Source organism: Bufo bufo, chromosome 7 (assembly GCF_905171765.1).
Source record: "Bufo bufo chromosome 7, aBufBuf1.1, whole genome shotgun sequence".
Taxonomy (NCBI): Eukaryota; Metazoa; Chordata; class Amphibia; order Anura; family Bufonidae; genus Bufo; species Bufo bufo.
Genome location: NC_053395.1, coordinates 227883150 through 227903529, shown reverse-complemented (window position 1 = coordinate 227903529; position 20380 = coordinate 227883150). Strand labels below are relative to the sequence as shown.

The window sequence follows — 20380 nt, the reverse complement described above, 5'->3', positions numbered from 1 at the left end:
GGTCTGAATAAGGGACGATCTTCTCATCTTTCTCACCAATGGTCTCTGTAGGACTCACCAGAGCTAAATCTATCCGACTTCTTCTTTCACCACAAAAATAAGTAAATTTTGGTTTCCGACCACCCTGCACAAACACATCTGACAACCCGGCCTGTTGAATAATTCTGTTTAAGACCTTGGAGTCTCTGGTAAGAGGCCTATTAGAGGACCTGTCACAAGATGTCCTGGTGGCATTAAAATCTCCAGCCATGATGACAGGGATAGATGTGAAGAGATATGGCTTTACTTCATTATAAAGGTTAACCCTTTCAGTCACTGTCTGCGAACCATAGATATTTATAAGACGGAGCCTCCTACCCCGAATAGTAACTTCTAGAATTAGGCACCTTCCCATCAATACCTCTGTCAACCTATGTATAGTTACATCATTGGTGTTAAAGAGGATAGAGACCCCGGCACTTGGTTCTACAGCCAGTGACCAAAAGGATGGACCAGACCGCCATTCACGCTCGGCTTCCCGTAAGAGTCCTAAAGTATTCAAACGTGTCTCTTGTAAGAAAAAGACATCAGCATCAAGAGACCTTAGATGTTCATAAACCACATGCCTGGTCCTCCTCACTCTGACACTGTTCACATTACTGGAGAACACTTTAAGGGTAAAGTCAGCCATCAAAGCAAAGCAAAGCACAAGTAGCAGAGATATTCCCCCCATCATCATAGATCTGAGTCTGAGCTCACCTGCCGACCACCTGTCTCCATGTCTGATTCGGACAGACGTTTAGCTCGCGGGGGTTTCCTTTTTGTGGGGGGATCGCCCTCTTGGTCCTCATTAAATTCATCTACCACCCTCTTTAACTCTCTCTCCATCTCTTCCTCAGCGTCTGACTCTGATAGGACACCGTACCTATTTGTGATAGTCATGACACCTGACCCGGGGTCTACTTTCTTTTTGGAAGGTTTTTGGACAGTGGTCCATTCCCCCTCAGGCTTACGGCTGGTTTTGTCCTTCTTCCGTTTCTTCTGCGGATTTATTGATGCAGGGGCAGAAGACGACGTGCCCACAACCTGCTCAGTGACCTCCCCGTTCCCCTCAGTGGCTCCTGGCTGGGACTGGTCAGACACTATGTCACCTATATTGTCACCCATGTTGTGCTGAGGCTCGGGTGGTGTCACTGCTGACCCTGACAACAGCGTCTCCTCCTCTAGGTCATCTGCCACTTCCAGCAAGTCCTCATCAGGGAAGTCCTTACAAACATTATGCCAGGCGTCTGGACAGTCCCTGTGCGAGTGACCGATCCTACCACAGAGGTTGCACCGGATGTTCTGGCAGGTGGCGCTGACATGGCCGATCTCCCCGCATAAGTTACATTTTACCAGGGTGCACACACTCGCAATATGACCGGCCTTTCCGCATTTAAAACATTTTCTAGGCTGACCCGCATAGAAGCATACCCCTTTCTCCCGGCCAATAAAGAATGAGTTGGGCAGATGTTGGGTGATGTTGTTAACCTGCCGTAACTTTACCAGGACCTTCCACCCCCCAGTCCATATGCCATCCTCGTCCCTGGTCTTGGTCAGATCTGACATTAGGTCACAGTGTCTTTTTAGCCATACAACAATATCCTGGTGTGGTACCGACTCGTTCCAGAATATTATGGTGACGTTTGCTGTGTCTGGTCTAGAGATGGGGATGAGGCTGAACTTATTCCAGCCATCAGCATCTCTCACCCGGGCGAAATGAGCCCAGAAGCGGTCCAGGTCAGACATGAGTTTAAAACTGACGTCATACCCCTGCCTGTCAGGAAGGTTTATCACTGCCAGGATGTTAGATGGCAGGAAACCCATTTGGTGGCACAGAAGTTCACGGACCACAAACCTCCTGTCAGGCAACTCCTCCTTGGCCCCTCTATGTCTGAACCTGACCACGTTCCTCCTCTTAAAAGCCTGACCTGTATAGTTCACATTAGACCTGAAGGATGGTGACCCACGGCTCCAGGCATTACCAGAGGAGACACCACCAGTTCCACCCTCCTGCTGTACTTGGGGGCGCTGTGGTGGCTGCTGACCGCCTGCACTATGGGGGTCTGACACTTCTGGTGTAACTAAAGGGGGGAAGTGCTGTGCATCAGACTGTACAGCCCCCTCCCCACCATCATCCTCAATACTCTGCGAGTCACAAGCCTCTGAAGGCTGATCTAATGGTGGACCTGACTCTAGAGATGACCCCAAATCCCACACACACTGTGAAGCGCTCCCCTCTGCAGAAACATCATCAGTAACATCACATACAGTCATATCAATGCAGTCACTAGCAGTATGATCCTGCTCTACAGAGCCCCGACAGTCCTGCTGAGCCATGACCTGTGAGCTCTCTGCTGCACTGCTGCCTTCAGGCAAGAGCCCACAGTCCTGCTGCTCTCTACTGCCCCCCAGGGCTTGTGGTGACTGCACTGCTACTGCAGAGTTACCTTCAGGCGAGAGTCCATAGTCCTGCTTCACATCACAAACCGCTGGGACTTGTGGTACCTTTTGAGGAGTCTCTTCAGGTCTTTGCTGTTGCTGGACACTTTCTCCCACTTCTCTGTACAAATTCCCTTTCTCAAAAGGGAAGCTGGCTGGTCTGAGGACTGGTCTTGCACAGGCCTGCTGGGTGTCATCTGGACAGGTTGGAGACTTGGGTATAGATGGAGATTGTTCTGGCGCAGGTCTTCCCCCATGTCCCTCAAGTCTTTGCTGGTTCCTGAAGGATTCAGCGACTGGTCCCATCTGCTCCAGTACAGCCTCCATGTCCTGCACAGTCTCAGCGAGCTGCACAGCGAGGGAGCTCAGCTTCTTGTCATGGACGGCCTGATTGTTGGGGTTTGCTGCCTTTAGCTTATAGACACAATCTATCTGTTTCTGCAGCTGTAGTTTTGTCCTTTTTAATGTCTCTAGTCTCTTGACCAGAGCTGGGATCCGCTCGGCCAGACATAGTTCAGGTGCACGCTGAGTATTGGGGGGTTGCGCCGGCAGTGTACTCACAGAATGGCTCCTTGGTCCTTGCACTGGACTTGGTGCAGCCGTGGTCACTGCTGCGAGGTCACTATCTGCAGATTGGGGACTGGGCCCCTGGTTCTTCCCAGTGACTGCACTTGTGGCCCCATGAAGCCTTCCTTCAGTTTTTCCTCTGGTCTCATCTGTCGTGTTGGCAACTTTTGCGCTGTTCCCACTCCCGTAACGTGTGCGGTCAGACCGTATCAGGACAGGCTGTTGCAGATTCTCCTGCATGGTCTGCTTCTCCAGGGAAGTTCTCCTCTGTCTGCCTGCGGGTGGGGTGGATTGCACACCTGCAGCCATGGTCTTACTCAGCGATGTCTCCTTCTTTACTTCCAACATTTTCTTTTCATCTTTGCTTCCTGCTGCACTGGGACTGGCAACACTCGGAACATTCCTTCCTTCCAAAGAAACTTCTGGATAATTATCCATGGAGTGAGAAGACTGGGAATTATTTCCCAGAATAGGCCTTGGAGCCTGGGCCTTGCTTGGGGAGCATCCCCACCCAGAGTGGCCCCGCCCTGGGCTTTCTCCAGACATCCAAAGCCTCAGGAGAGCTACTGACACACGTCCTCACAGCTAGGAGGCAGTATTATAGTAGTTATATTCTTGTACATAGGAGCAGTATTATAGTAGTTATATTCTTGTACATAGGAGCAGTATTATAGCAGTTATATTCTTGTACATAGGAGCAGTATTATAGTAGTTATATTCTTGTACATTGGAGGCAGTATTATAGTAGTTATATTCTTGTACATAGGAAGCAGTATTATAGTAGTTATATTCTTGTACATAGGAGCAGTATTATAGTAGTTATATTCTTGTACATGGGAGCAGTATTATAGTAGTTATATTCCTGTACATAGGATCAGTATTATAGTAGTTATATTCTTGTACATAGGAGGCAGTATTATAGTAGTTATATTCTTGTATATAGGAGCAGTATTATAGTAGTTATATTCTTGTACATAGGAGGCAGTATTATAGTAGTTATATTCCTGTACATAGGAGCAGTATTATAGTAGTTATATTCTTGTACATAGGAGCAGTATTATAGTAGTTATATTCTTGTACATAGGAGCAGTATTATTGTAGTTATATTCTTGTACATAGGAGGCAGTATTATAGTAGTTATATTCTTCTACATAGGAGCAGTATTATAGTAGTTATATTCTTGTACATAGAGAGCAGTATTATAGTTGTACATAGGAGTCAGTATTATAGTAGTTATATTCTTGTACATAGGAACAGTATTATAGTAGTTATATTCTTGTACATAGGAGACAGTATTATAGTAGTTATATTCTTGTACATAGGAGGCAGTATTATAGTAGTTATATTGTTGTACATAGGAGGCAGTATTATAGTAGTTATATTCTTGTACATAGGAGCAGTATTATAGTAGTTATATTCTTGTACATAGGAGCAGTATTATAGCAGTTATATTCTTGTACATAGGAGCAGTATTATAGTAGTTATATTCTTGTACATTGGAGGCAGTATTATAGTAGTTATATTCTTGTACATAGGAGCAGTATTATAGTAGTTATATTCTTGTACATAGCAGCAGTATTATAGTAGTTATATTCTTGTACATAGGAAGCAGTATTATAGTAGTTATATTCTTGTACATAGGAGCAGTATTATAGTAGTTATATTCTTGTACATAGGAGTCAGTATTATAGTAGTTATATTCTTGTACATAGGAACAGTATTATAGTAGTTACAGTGGGGGAAATAATTATTTGACCCCTCACTGATTTTGTAAGTTTGTCCAATGACAAAGAAATGAAAAGTCTCAGAACAGTATCATTTCAATGGTAGGTTTATTGTAACAGTGGCAGATAGCACATCAAAAGGAAAATCGAAAAAATAACTTTAAATAAAAGATAGCAACTGATTTGCATTTCATTGAGTGAAATAAGTATTTGAACCCCTACCAACCATTACGAGTTCTGGCTCCCACAGAGTGGTTAGACACTTCTACTCAATTAGTCACCCTCATTAAGGACACCTGTCTTAACTAGTCACCTGTATAAAAGACACCTGTCCACAGAATCAATCAATTAAGCAGACTCCAAACTCTCCAACATGGGAAAGACCAAAGAGCTGTCCAAGGATGTCAGAGACAAAATTGTAGACCTGCACAAGGCTGGAATGGGCTACAAAACCATTAGCAAGAAGCTGGGAGAGAAGGTGACAACTGTTGGTGCGATTGTTCGAAAATGGAAGGAGCACAAAATGACCATCAATCGACCTCGCTCTGGGGCTCCACGCAAGATCTCACCTCTTGGGGTGTCAATGGTTCTGAGAAAGGTGAAAAAGCATCCTAGAACTACACGGGAGGAGTTAGTTAATGACCTCAAATTAGCAGGGACCACAGTCACCAAGAAAACCATTGGAAACACATTACACCGCAATGGATTAAAATCCTGCAGGGCTCGCAAGGTCCCCCTGCTCAGGAAGGCACATGTGCAGGCCCGTCTGAAGTTTGCCAATGAACACCTGAATGATTCAGAGAGTGACTGGGAGAAGGTGCTGTGGTCTGATGAGACCAAAATAGAGCTCTTTGGCATTAACTCAACTCGCTGTGTTTGGAGGAAGAAAAATGCTGCCTATGACCCCCAAAACACCGTCCCCACCGTCAAGCATGGGGGTGGAAACATTTTGCTTTGGGGGTGTTTTTCTGCTAAGGGCACAGGACAACTTATTCGCATAAACGGGAAAATGGACGGAGCCATGTATCGTGAAATCCTGAGCGACAACCTCCTTCCCTCTGCCAGGAAACTGAAAATGGGTCGTGGATGGGTGTTCCAGCACGACAATGACCCAAAACATACAGCAAAGGCAACAAAGGAGTGGCTCAAGAAGAAGCACATTAAGGTCATGGAGTGGCCTAGTCAGTCTCCGGACCTTAATCCAATCGAAAACCTATGGAGGGAGCTCAAGCTCAGAGTTGCACAGAGACAGCCTCGAAACCTTAGGGATTTAGAGATGATCTGCAAAGAGGAGTGGACCAACATTCCTCCTAAAATGTGCGCAAACTTGGTCATCAATTACAAGAAACGTTTGACCTCTGTGCTTGCAAACAAGGGTTTTTCCACCAAGTATTAAGTCTTTTTTTGTTAGAGGGTTCAAATACTTATTTCACTCAATGAAATGCAAATCAGTTGCTATCTTTTATTTAAAGTTATTTTTTCGATTTTCCTTTTGATGTGCTATCTGCCACTGTTACAATAAACCTACCATTGAAATGATACTGTTCTGAGACTTTTCATTTCTTTGTCATTGGACAAACTTACAAAATCAGTGAGGGGTCAAATAATTATTTCCCCCACTGTATATTCTTGTACATAGGAGACAGTATTATAGTAGTTATATTCTTGTACATAGGAGGCAGTATTATAGTAGTTATATTCTTGTACATAGGAGGCAGTATTATAGTAGTTATATTCTTGTACATAGGAGCAGTATTATAGTAGTTATATTCTTGTACATAGGAGCAGTATTATAGCAGTTATATTCTTGTACATAGGAGCAGTATTATAGTAGTTATATTCTTGTACATTGGAGGCAGTATTATAGTAGTTATATTCCTGTACATAGGAGCAGTATTATAGTAGTTATATTCTTGTACATAGGTGCAGTATTATAGTAGTTATATTCTTGTACATAGGAGAAGTATTATAGTAGTTATATTCTTGTACATAGGAGCAGTATTATAGTAGTTATATTCTTGTACATATGAGCAGTATTATAGTAGTTATATTATTGTACATAGGAGGCAGTATTATAGTAGTTATATTCTTGTACATAGGAGCAGTATTATAGTAGTTATATTCCTGTACATAGGAGCAGTATGATAGTAGTTATATTATTGTACATAGGAGGCAGTATTATAGTAGTTATATTCTTGTACATAGGAGCAGTATTATAGTAGTTATATTCTTGTACATAGGAGCAGTATTATAGTAGTTATATTCTTGTACATAGGAGCAGTATTATAGTAGTTATATTCTTGTACATAGGAGCAGTATTATAGTAGTTATATTCTTGTACATAGGAGCAGTATTATAGTAGTTATATTCTTGTACATAGGAGCAGTATTATAGTAGTTATATTCTTGTACATAGGAGCAGTATTATAGTAGTTATATTCTTGTACATAGGAGTAGTATTATAGTAGTTATATTCTTGTACATAGTGTAGGAAGGCGCAAGGGTCCGTCATTGACGGAAGGTACGTGTCACCGAGGTTCCTGGCCTCGGTGAGATAAGAACCGGTTATTTTATGTGTCAGCCGCAGCTAGTGCTTGCTGACACTGTTTATTCTTAGTGTGGCTGAAAAGCCGATCCGGGCCGGTTCTTATTGGGAGCAGCCAAAGAGCAGGGTGGGTGGCTGTTCCTCACGTCCAGGCCAGGTTTTGGGCTGGGGTTTAAAAACCCAGCCAGCAGCTCAGCTGTGGGTGGATTATCCCCCATGGCAGAGGAGCTGAGGAGTCTGTGGTTTGAGACACTGAGGCATTTATTTGTGAGAGCCATAGGCTGGGGAAACAGGCCTCTAAAGCCTGCTGCGGACTGTGGGTGAAAATTGTCTGCTGACCAGGTGAAGTCTTTTTGCACTGTGAACTTTGTGTGGTGTGAACAGGCACCAAAAAATGAACACTTACTTTTGGCTTGTTTTCTTTCTGTGTGAGAATAAACACTGAACTTTGATTTACAACCTTGTTTTTGCCTCTGTACTGCGTCCGCTTACCCTGCCTACCAGAGCGAATCCCCACAATAGCAGCAGTATTATATTAGTTATAGTCTTGTACATAGGAGCAGTATTATAGTAGTTATATACTTGTACATACTGTAGAAGGCAGTATTATAGTAGTGATATTCTTGTACATAGGAGCAGTATTATAGTAGTTATATTCTTGTACATAGGAGCAGTATTATAGTATTTATATTATTGTACATAGGAGGCAGTATTATAGAAGTTATTCTTGTACATAGGAGCAGTATTATAGTAGTTATATTCTTGTACATAGGAGGCAGTATTATAGTAGTTATATCCCTGTACATAGGAGCAGTATTATAGTAGTTATATTCTTGTACATAGGAGCAGTATTATAGTAGTTATATTCTTGTACATAGCAGCAGTATTATATTAGTTATAGTCTTGTACATACAGTATGAGCATTTTCATACTAGTTAGATTCTTGAACATAGAGGACAGTATGATAGTAGTGATATTCCTTTCAATAGGTGGCAGCATTACATTCTTTATATTCTTGTACACATAGATAGCATATACCTATTGTCTTGTCAATGTGGGATAGTACTATAATACTTTTCCTATGTGGGATGCAGTAATATGACAGTTACATAGTGCATGTGGCAGTTACAGGCACATCAGCTCTGTTTTTAAAGCTGTTAATTATAAGCAGACCTCTCTGTTGCTCTGAATTTTCACTGTATATGGTATCACCTGCCTAGAAATGACAAAGTGTTTCTGATAATGGTGAAATGAAATATTTGGCAGCAATTAATCAAAAGACTAACAAAGTGCTGTTGCATCATCTATAATATGTGAATAATGTTATGCATTACCCCAGTGAATATGTAAATTATCCTCTTCAGTTACACAATGTGTCAAAAAACAATCATCATATTCGTTATCTGTATTGTTTTGGAAATACATCAACCATCGTTAGTGATTACCCTTTGCTCTCCCGCCATTGCCAGGCTCTGACAATATCTGAGAACTCTTCAGTTTTTCTGTGTGATTGGCTCTTTGTTGACAGGGACTCATAGGTGTTATCTTACTGGCAGAGTGATTTGATAATTGCACAATATCATGATTGCTCATGCCACATACACTGCGCTAATGCTATGAGATACTGTTACATTGATGCAGAGAAAGAAACCTTAGACTTGTGTAAGTGAAGCTGAATTATTCTCTAATGAAAAAAAGAGAGAAAATGTTCTGTAACTTACCAGTATGCTTTATGTTTCAAATTCTGACCAATGCAAAAATCTCTGCTTGCTGAAAGTGAATTGTGATGATCTAGTTTTTATTTAGATGCTAAAATTCACCTTTAAAGGTCATCTGTCAGCAGATTTGTCCCTATGACACCGGTTGACCTGTTACATGTGCACTTGGCAGCTGAAGGCATCTGTGTTGGTCCCATGTTCTTATATGCGCTGAGAAAAATGAAGTTTTAATATATGCAAATGAGCATCAAGGAGCAATGGGGGCGTTACCATTACACCTAGAGATTATGCTCTCTCCAACTGTCGCACCCTCTTCAATTTGATTGACAGAAACAGGCAGTTTAAATGTGATCACATCTTCCTGGTCCTGTCAATCAAACTTGAGCGAACGCAGCAGTTGCAGGGAAAGCAGAGCCTCTAGGTGTAACGACAACGCCCCCATTGCTCCTAGAAGCTCAATTGCATATGCTAAAAAAAATTCTTAGCAATGCGGGCACATATGAACATGGGACCAACACAGATGCCTGTAGCTGCCAAGCGCACATGTAACAGGTCAGCCAGTGTCATAGGGACAAATCTACCCTTTAACCTACCGTAATACTTCTCTCAGCTAAGAGATTGTTTCACTTGTATCCAATCTAGATAATCCTCTGTGAGCCTGGATTCCAGACTGATACACATTATCTGCACTGTTACATTGTAGCAAACTATTAGGACAGGATTTGCAGTTCTCTGTAGAGGATTGTCTGTACTTGATACAATTGTAACACTTTCTTAGCTCTGAAAAGTAAACAAGTTTTATTAGCTGCCTGCAAATATCCTGGAAAAGGTGAAAATCATGAAACACCAGTTATCTGCAGATCTCTCTGGAAGTATTGTTTTCTTTACTGTCGCCTACTCCAAGGTTTTTATGATAAGAACTGGATTTGGTGTTCCGCAGTAGTCGAACAGGCGTTAAGGCTAGGGCTACTCTTGTCCGACCAAGGATCACAGTGTGTGTGGCAATGCAGCCATAGAAATGAATGAGATCTCAGCCATGACTTTACTGTGACCCCAGAATTGAAAAAAACCCAACCCAAGTCACCCTGCGACCCTATTCATTACTATGGCTACACTGTGATCCTGGGTCGTGCGACACATCTCACCCAGTACCACCATGTAGCCCCCGCCCTAAGGGTTCCTCTATCGTAAGGCCTCTTGCACACGTTTTTTTTTTTTTTTTCTCGTTTTTTGCGTTCCGTATACGGAACCATTCATTTCAATGGACTTGCAAAAAAAAACTTAAGGTACTCCGTATGCCTTCCGTTTCTGTATTTCAGTTCCATTCAAAGATTGAACATGTCCTATAATTGTCCGCATAACTTACAAGGATAGGACTGTTCTATCAGGGGCCAGCTGTTCCGTTCTGCAAAAAACGGATTGCACACGGACGTCATCCGTATTTTTTTGGACTGCAAAATAGTGAAACAGCCACATGGACGTGTGCAAGAGGCGTAATACAGTGGACATTCACCAGCATAGGAGCTGTATGCACCAAATGGAAGGGCCACTTTATTTGCGAGTTGCTTCTTTTAGCGGCATCGAAAGCGTAGAATAAAGTCGTTACAAATTGTTCATATTACTGATGTATTTTACTACTCATTTCAATAGTTGTGATCAGTGATGTTTCTTGTCTGCAGATGGCGCCCCCTTCACCTGGTGGATTGGAAAAGGCAATGAGAGGCACACGTACTGGGGAGGCTCCTTACCTGGGCAGTGCACCTGCGGGTTGGAGGAAAGCTGCATTGATATGAGGCATTACTGCAACTGCGACGCTGACAGGAGCGACTGGTAAGAACGGAGCCCTGCTTCCGATATCACTGCACAGAAATGGTAGCTTTTAGATTAGGGGATGTATAGATTTAGCAGAGCTGGGTGTGTCAGCTGGCAAAGTAAACTTTTATACTCCAGTCACTAATAAAGCTGCTTTCATATTTTCCCATGCTGTGTCCGGTATTGCAGCTCTGTTCCATTATAGTGAATGGTGCTGAGCTGCTATACCAAATATTACCCATGGACAGGGGTGGCACTATTTTTGGAAGAAAGCAGCCATTTATTTGGAACCCTCTTTTAGTCTAGTCACTAACAAAGCTGCAATTGTGTTTATCTTGGTTCCTGCAGGTTTTATCATTTACCTGCTTGTCCACTGTGTGTGACATTGCAGAGTAAACCTATGTCCAGCAATAGACGCCATTTAGATTTTACTCTGCATTGTTGTTTCTGAGTTGCATTATTTCTTGTACTCCAGTCTCCCAAAAAGCTGCAAACGTATGCCAAAAGTCCTATTTCCTACTCAGTCTACTTAGTCTTTTAGAAGTTTTTGTTGATTTATTTGGTAGGATATTGTTTTTCATCAGGTTCAATATTGAAATCTTTTAGGGGAAATTCTGAGTACTCCCTAGCAGACACAGCAGAATTTTGAAGGCAGCTCTGGATGTGATTGGAGTACAAGACAACAAATGTATCTAAGTGTAACCTAACAATTCAGGTTGAACTGTGGAGGGGGTATTATTTCATTATTGTAATTTGTTATGCGGCAGGTAATAGGGTAATGTCATAATCATCAAAAGTGGGTGACTTAAAATTCTCAGCACCCCAGTGTTTAAGGCCTCTTTCACACGACCGTATGGCTTTTTCAGTGTTTTGCGGTCCGTTCTTCACGTATCCGTTGTTCTGTTTTTTTGTTTCCATTTTTTTTTCCATTTCTGTTCAGTTTTTCCGTATGGCATATACAGTATACAGTAACTACATAGAAAAAATTGGGCTGGACATAACATTTTCAATAGATGGTTCTGCAAAAACGGAACGAATACAGAAGACATACAGATGCATTTTTGTATGTGTTCCGTTTTTTCTGCGGACCCATTGACTTGAATGGAGCCACGGAACGGGATTTGCGGGCAATAATAGGACATGTTATATCTTTCAACGGAACGGAAAAAACGGAAATACGGAAACAGAATGCATATGGAGTACATTCCGTTTTTTTGTGGTACCATTGAAATGAATGGTTCCGTATACGGACCGTATACGTAACGCAAAAAACGGTCGTGTGAAAGAAGCCTAAACCTTCTTTGAATCACTATGAGCTGCGCGGCCTGAAATAATGAGATCTTAATTATTTGTGAAGCGAAGGGTCTGAATTAAACAGGAAAAATCAATGTCAGACATGAATAATTCTGTGATTAATGGCGGAGATCCCAGGTGTGCGCCCCCCGGAGGTAGAGCTCAGTACGGGCCTGTCACTGCAGGATCCATCCTTGTATTTTGATGCTCAGTAACTTTCCATCCCCAGATAACGAATAGATGGATCTCTCAGGGAGAAGATTTCTCCATAAATACAGATTATTGCTGCGAAATAGCTCCCAGCCATTCTGCGGCATTAAAAGCCCAGATTATAGCGGGAGACGACAATGTCATTTTATCTATAGGCAGCAGTGAAGCTATAGCAGAGGCTGAGGACCCCCCAGACCCTGGTGCTTACAATAGAAGAGACCCCTTTGCTGTAAATGGCACACGACGGGGACTTGTACAGACTGACTGGAGAATAATTTGCCGCAGGGTTTCACATGAGACAATGTCACGTAGGGGGATCTGTGGCAGCCGGTATTCTTTCTGTGTTCTGAATACAGGCTGTGCCAGGATGGGGAGATCCTCTACCAGGGGTGCACCTAGCCTTCCCCCTCCAGCCCTACTGTTAAAGATATGCTTGGAAAACATTACATGTGGCACTACAAAACATACGCGCCTCTTACATCCAGTCTTACTTTCCTAATTTTCTCCATTTGGACCAGACCGCCATGATGACTTCTTTGGTATGCAGACATCTTGGATCCCTGACTTTTCCATCATCCTCACCTCCTGGTGCCCCATCGATGTCATCCTGCTGCTACACCTAATACTGCGCCTATTGTGCTCCCCTATACCTACAAACACAATGCTGCAAAACTAATACATTTCTCAGTAATAGTAATAGTGCCGCCGACAGTGCCCCCGATAGTGATAACGATCCCCAATAATGCAATGCCCTCCATATTTTGCCCAATAATAATGTCCCCATTATACCCCCTGTTGTAATAGTGCTACCACAGTGCCCCAGTATAAATAAGCCCCCCTGTAATGTCCACAGTATTTATAATGCCCCCTGCAGTGCTCCCAGTGTCTTCCTTATAGTGCCTGTCTGTATAATGTATCCTGTATTATAATGCTGTTCCTGAATTGCCCCCTCTGTATTAAAATGCCCCCCCCCCTGTAGTGCTCCAGCCTGTATTATACTGACTACAGTAGTGCCCCCTGTATTACTAATTTACAATGCCTCAGGTAGTGTCCCAGCATGTATTATAATGTAATGACCCCTGTAGTGTCACCTGTATTAAGTGCCCCCCATAGTGCTCCGGTCTGTATGATAATGCCCCTATAGTGCTATAGTGCCCACTTATTATAGTGTCTCCTGTATTATATTGCCTGCTGCAGTCAGGGCCGTCTTTAATATTGATTGGACCCTGGGCAAGAATTTACTTGGGCCCCCTGGATCCCGCCTTCCCACACCTTAGCATGCAATCACGCCCTCCGCCACAACACACACACACAAAAAATCCACACACCTCGTAGAGTAGTAAACTGTAATAATGATGGGCGGCCAGTAGACGTGTTCCTTGGCAGTGATGTAAATACGGAATTTTTTTCTGAAAAGTCAGTGTTTACATTAAGAAGCTTGCGGAGACATGATACAGACACCGGAACTACGACGTTTAGCTGTTGTGGTTCTGGTGACTATAGTGTCCCTTAATATAGAGGAAAAAAATGAATCAGCACAAAAGTATAAAATAAAATGGCTCCATCATTATTCTAAAAATTAAAAAAGCACAACTTCTGACACAAATATATAGTGTTTTTTTTTTTACAATGTGCAGATAGTGCTGTACTACTAACCCCTCCATCCACCCCTACATACAGGGTAATACAGCGCACATGCCTCTTACATACAGGGTAATACAGCGCCCCATACTTCTTACATCCAGGGTAATACAGCGCCCCGTACCTCTTACATCCAGGGTAATACAGCGCCCCGTACCTCTTACATCCAGGGTAATACAGCGCACATGCCTCTTACATACAGGGTAATACAGCGCCCCATACCTCTTACATACAGGGTAATACAGCGCCCCATACCTCTTACATACAGGGTAATACAGCGCCCCATACCTCTTACATACAGGGTAATACAGCGCCTCATACCTCTTACATCCACGGTAATACAGCGCCACATACCTCTTACATCCAGGGTAATACAGTGCCCCATACCTCTTACATACAGGGTAATACAGCACCCCATACCTCTTACATCCAGGGTAATACAGCGCACCATACCTCTTACATCCAGGGTAATACAGCGCCCCATACCTCTTACATACAAGGTAATACAGCGCCTCATACCTTTTACATACAGGGTAATACAGCGCCTCATACCTCTTACATCCAGGGTAATACAGCGTACATACCTCTTACATACAGGGTAATACAGCGCCTCATACCTCTTACATACAGGGTAATACAGCGCCTCATACCTCTTACATACAGGGTAATACAGCACCCCACACCTCTTACATACAGGGTAATACAGCGCCCATACCTCTTACATCCAGGGTAATACAGCGCCCCATACCTCTTACATCCAGGGTAATACAGCGCCCCATACCTCTTACATCCAGGGTAATACAGCGCCCCATACCTCTTACATACAGGGTAATACAGCGCCACATACCTCTTACATACAGGGTAATACAGCGCCTCATACCTCTTACATACAGGGTAATACAGCGCCTCATACCTCTTACATCCAGGGTAATACAGCGCACATACCTCTTACATCCAGGGTAATACAGTGCCTCATACCTCTTACATCCAGGGTAATACAGCGCCCCATACCTCTTACATACAGGGTAATACAGCGCCTCATACCTCTTACATCCAGGGTAATACAGCGCCCCATACCTCTTACATCCAGGGTAATACAGCCCCATACCTCTTACATCCAGGGTAATACAGCGCCCCATACCTCTTACATACAGGGTAATACAGCGCCTCATACCTCTTACATACAGGGTAATACAGCGCCTCATACCTCTTACATCCAGGATAATACAGCGCACATACCTCTTACATCCAGGGTAATACAGTGCCTCATACCTCTTACATACAGGTTAATACAGCGCCTCATACCTCTTACATCCAGGGTAATACAGCGCCCCATACCTCTTACATCCAGGGTAATACAGCGCCCCATACCTCTTACATACAGGGTAATACAGCGCCTCATACCTCTTACATACAGCGTAATACAGCGCCACATACCTCTTACATACAGGGTAATACAGCGCCTCATACCTCTTACATACAGGGTAATACAGCGCACATACCTCTTACATCCAGGGTAATACAGTGCCTCATACCTCTTACATACAGGGTAATACAGCGCCTCATACCTCTTACATCCAGGGTAATACAGCGCCCCATACCTCTTACATACAGGGTAATACAGCGCCCCATACCTCTTACATACAGGGTAATACAGCGCCCCATACCTCTTACATACAGGGTAATACAGCGCACATACCTCTTACATCCAGGGTAATACAGTGCCTCATACCTCTTACATACAGGGTAATACAGCGCCTCATACCTCTTACATCCAGGGTAATACAGCGCCCCATACCTCTTACATCCAGGGTAATACAGCGCCCCATACCTCTTACATACAGGGTAATACAGCGCCCCATACCTCTTACATACAGGGTAATACAGCGCACATACCTCTTACATCCAGGGTAATACAGTGCCTCATACCTCTTACATACAGGGTAATACAGCGCCTCATACCTCTTACATCCAGGGTAATACAGCGCCCCATACCTCTTACATACAGGGTAATACAGCGCCCCATACCTCTTACATCCAGGGTAATACAGCGCCCCATACCTCTTACATACAGGGTAATACAGCGCCCCATACCTCTTACATACAGGGTAATACAGTGCCCCATACCTCTTACATACAAGGTAATACAGCGTACATACCTCTTACATACAGGGTAATACAGCGCACATACCTCTTACATCCAGGGTAATACAGTGCCTCATACCTCTTACATACAGGGTAATACAGCGCCTCATACCTCTTACATCCAGGGTAATACAGCGCCCCATACCTCTTACATCCAGGGTAATACAGCGCCCCATACCTCTTACATACAGGGTAATACAGCGCCCCATACCTCTTACATACAGGGTAATACAGCGCCCCATACCTCTTACATACAAGGTAATACAGCGTACATACCTCTTGCATCCAGGGTAATACAGCGCACATACCTCTTACATCCAGGGTAATACAGCGCCTCATACCTCTTACATACAGGGTAATACAGCACCCCATACCTCTTACATACAGGGTAATACAGCGCCCCATACCTCTTACATCCAGGGTAATACAGCCCCATACCTCTTACATCCAGGGTAATACAGCGCCCCATACCTCCTACATCCAGGGTAATACAGCACCCCATACCTCTTACATACAGGATAATACAGCGCACATACCTCTTACATCCAGTGATGTCTCTTCGATGTAGATGTTCTCTTTCCTCATCTTCTCCTTTCAGACCTTCAGACCAGACACCATTTTTCAGACATTTCTCGTCTCTGCAGTTTGACAAACAAAATCTTAGTTTACTACTTTTCCATCATCCTCCCATCTTCTGGACAAACCATCCCACCACCCCCAATACTGTTCCGCTGTGCCCCCCAATACTATACTGCAGAAACAGATAAACCCCCTGATAATACTAGTACCATGCAGATAGTGCCCTAAAATAATTATTGGCACACAGTGCCCTAAAATAATTGCGCCCAGCAAATAGTGCCCCTGACACTAATAGTGTAAACATAACGTCCCCCAAAAATAATTGTGGTAAGCTGACACTGTGCCAAGGTGCCCCTACAGTAATACTGCTCCCAAAAGTCCCACCAATAGTAATAATTCTCTGCTAGAGCACACATGGTAGTAATAGTGCTCCTACAGTGCCTCCAATATGTCCCCACTGTGCCCCAGAAGCAATAATGCTCCAATAGTGCCCATACTAGTAATCATGTTCCCCCTAGACCCCCTGTAGTAATAAAGCCCATCATAATGCCCACCAGTAGTAATAATTCTTCTTATAATGTGCCAGTGCAAAAAATACCCCCTTTTAATGCCCCACGTTGAGCTAATGTCCCCATACTGCCCCCATAATGTGCCAGTATAAAATACCCCTATATAGTGCCCCCAGTAAATTCCCCCATAGTGCTCCTCTCCCCCCTTCTTCCTAGTGCCCCCCATAATGTACCAGTATAAAATGCCCCTATATAGTACCCCCAGTAAATGCCCCATAGTGCTCCTTTCCCCCTTCTTCCTAGTGCCCCCCATAATGTACCAGTATAAAATGCCCCATATATAGTGCCCCAGTAGATGCCCTCAGTGCCCCCCATAATTTACAAGTATAAAATACCCCTTCTTAATGCCCCCCATAGATGAGCCCATAGTACTCCTCTCTACCCTTCCCCATAGTACCCACCATAATGTGCCCCAGTATAAAATGCCCCTATACAGAGCCCCCCATATAAAATACTACTTCTTTGTTGCATCAGTAGAACCCCCCCATAGTGTTCCTCTCCGCCCTTCCCCCCTATAAAATACCCCTTCTTTGTGGCCTCAGTAGATGCCCCAATAGTGCCTCCAATAATGTGCTAGTAAGAAGTGCTTCCAGAGATGACCCCATAGTACCACCCAATAATGTGCCAGTAAAAAGTGCCACCAATATGTGCCAGTAAGAAATGCCCCCATAAATACCCCCACAGTGCCCACCAATTATGTACCAGTAACAAGTGCCCCCATAGATGCCCCCCAATCATGTGCCAGTAACAAGTACCCCCATAGATGCCCCCAATCATGTGCCAGTAACAAGTACCCCCATAGATGCCCCCCAATCATGTGCCAATATCTGTATAGCGCCACCTGCTTTTTGCTTTCTCTCTCTTATTTCTTTGTCCTGCTCACTGATATGGCCGCACATGCTCAGTTTCATCCTAAACTGTGATAGGGAGGGAGTTCCAAAATAGACACGCCCCCTGAGAAAGGACACGCCCTTGAGCTGCCAGCTTGATATAAATCTAGCCGAGCAATGAACGTGGAGCTCTCTGGACCCATGTGAGGTGCAGGGCTGGTTCTAGGTTCATTAGAAAGAGATTGTCATGTCCAATATGATGTCTGATTTTTATTTTTTACATTAGTCACAGGAGAACCCCTTTAAGATGTTTCCTGCACCCGGTGATTTCCTCATACGTCTTAATAACAAACTGAAGTGATATTTTCCTCTTGCTCAGAAACAAGCTTCATATTTGCTCAGCGGCTTCGGTTGAATTTGCTCCATTTGACCTCTTAATTTAAAATGTCTTTTGGATTTTGTGCCATACTGAGATGTGAAATATGGAGCTTGCCCGCTGACTGGAAGACTTGAGGGCAGCCTGGACGTGCATGGGATTTTATCGCCTCTCTTATAGGGATTGTTATAATACCAGAGCAGAATAGCAGAAATAACATTTTTTTTTTTCCCGGATAAAACCATGAACCTTGGAGAATTGCAAGGGCAGTAGTTGCAGATTGAGTTTCCAAAAGGAAGTTTTCTGAGTTCAGAACAGTGTGAACTTGCTCTTAAAGTTCCTTCCACTAATAGGAGCATTAAGAAGTAGCGGCGGTGGCAGCGGTGATGCCGGGATGTCTGCCGTGCACCCACAGAGCTCCAAAAATCACTGCAAAAAAATCAGGTGTGATGGACTTTTGCTGCAGTTGTTGAGGGTAGTCGTATTACGGCGACAGTAAACTGGAAATGAGTGATACAAATGAAGTTCTTGCCTCAGCTGATGGTCAGCCTGCAGGACCGTTTTATAGGAATCCTGCAGGAAACACAGGGGTCATCTGCTGCTGTGTCCTATATTTGGCTGGGGAAAGGGTGTGGAGGGGATGGTGCTTTTTGGTCCCAACAATCTTTTTGTCCTGCTGCAGATGGAGCAGGAGGGGGGGGGGTCCTGCTGCAGCCTGTTGTCTTGCAGATAGACATAGTGCAGTCAAGAGGAGTGTGGAGGCCATGGCTCATGGGACACATACAGATTTCTCTTGTGAATTTCTGTGTTTAGTGTTCCCTTAAGGATAGGTTACTCTTTTACACAACATTAGGTCCTTATTCAGAATAGTATACAGGAAGCATTATTATAGTATGCATTTGATATACTTTATGTACAATTGTGGTCAAAATAATAGCAGTCAGACATCACTAACCTGATCAATCACTGTTTTTGGTAGAAACTATATTTCTACATGGCAAATAATTTACTAGCAGGTGTAGTAGAGTAATAGAAATCCAACAGACCCAACAGTCAGGACATGCATGCTGCTGATTCTGTGTAATTCAATCACTTATTGAAAGGGGCATGTTCAAAATAATAGCAGTGTGGAGTTCAATGAGTGAGGACATTCATTCTTTGAAAAACAGGTGGCAATTATTGCCATTATTTAAGGAAGGAAGGGAGCAAATGTTGTACCTGCCGGTTACAGTGCATTTCTCTCTGAAATTCTGAGGAAAATGGGTTGTTCCAGACATTGTTCAGAAGAACAGCGCACCTTGATTAAAACGTTTATTGGAGAGGGGAAAACATATAAAGAAGTGCAGAAAATGATCGGCTGCTCAGCTAAAATGATCGCAAATGATTTCAAATGGCATCCAAGACCTGAAAGACGTGGAAGAAAGCGAAAAACTACCATTCAAATGGATAGAAGAAGAGCCAAAATGGCGAGGACTCGGCCAACAATCAGCTCCAGGAAGATGAAAGAAGGTGTAAAGTCACCTGTGAGTCCTGTTACAAGGAGAAGACGCCGATGTGAAGCCGAGCGATCTGCAAGAAGCCCCCGCAAAGTCCGGCTGTTGGAAATAAGACATGTGCTGAAGAGCTTACAATCTGCCAAGGAGCACATTGACCGGCCTTAAGAGACATTCTGTGGACTGATGAAAGTAAGATGGTTCTTTTTGGGTCTAGTGGCCGGAGACAGTTTGTCAGACGACCCCCAAACACTGAATCCCAGCCCCAGTACACTGTGAAGACAGTAAAGCATGGTGGACAAGCATCATGATATGGGTATGTGTCTCATACTACGGTGTTGGGCCCATTTATCACAGACCAGGGATCATGGATCAGTCTGAATCCATCAGAATACGTGAAGAGGTCGTGCTGCCTTATG

The 20380-nt window shown here is 43.6% G+C and overlaps 1 protein-coding gene across 1 annotated transcript in view; it reads left to right on the top strand.

Annotated features, from left to right (window-relative positions):
• Positions 1-20380, top strand: part of CNTNAP5 (contactin associated protein family member 5) — a 354415-nt gene that overhangs the window by 277496 nt on the left and 56539 nt on the right. The window contains exon 13 of the mRNA XM_040439843.1: positions 10693-10843. Within this exon, the coding sequence (XP_040295777.1) occupies positions 10693-10843 (151 nt within the window). The remainder of the gene's footprint in view (positions 1-10692; positions 10844-20380) is intronic.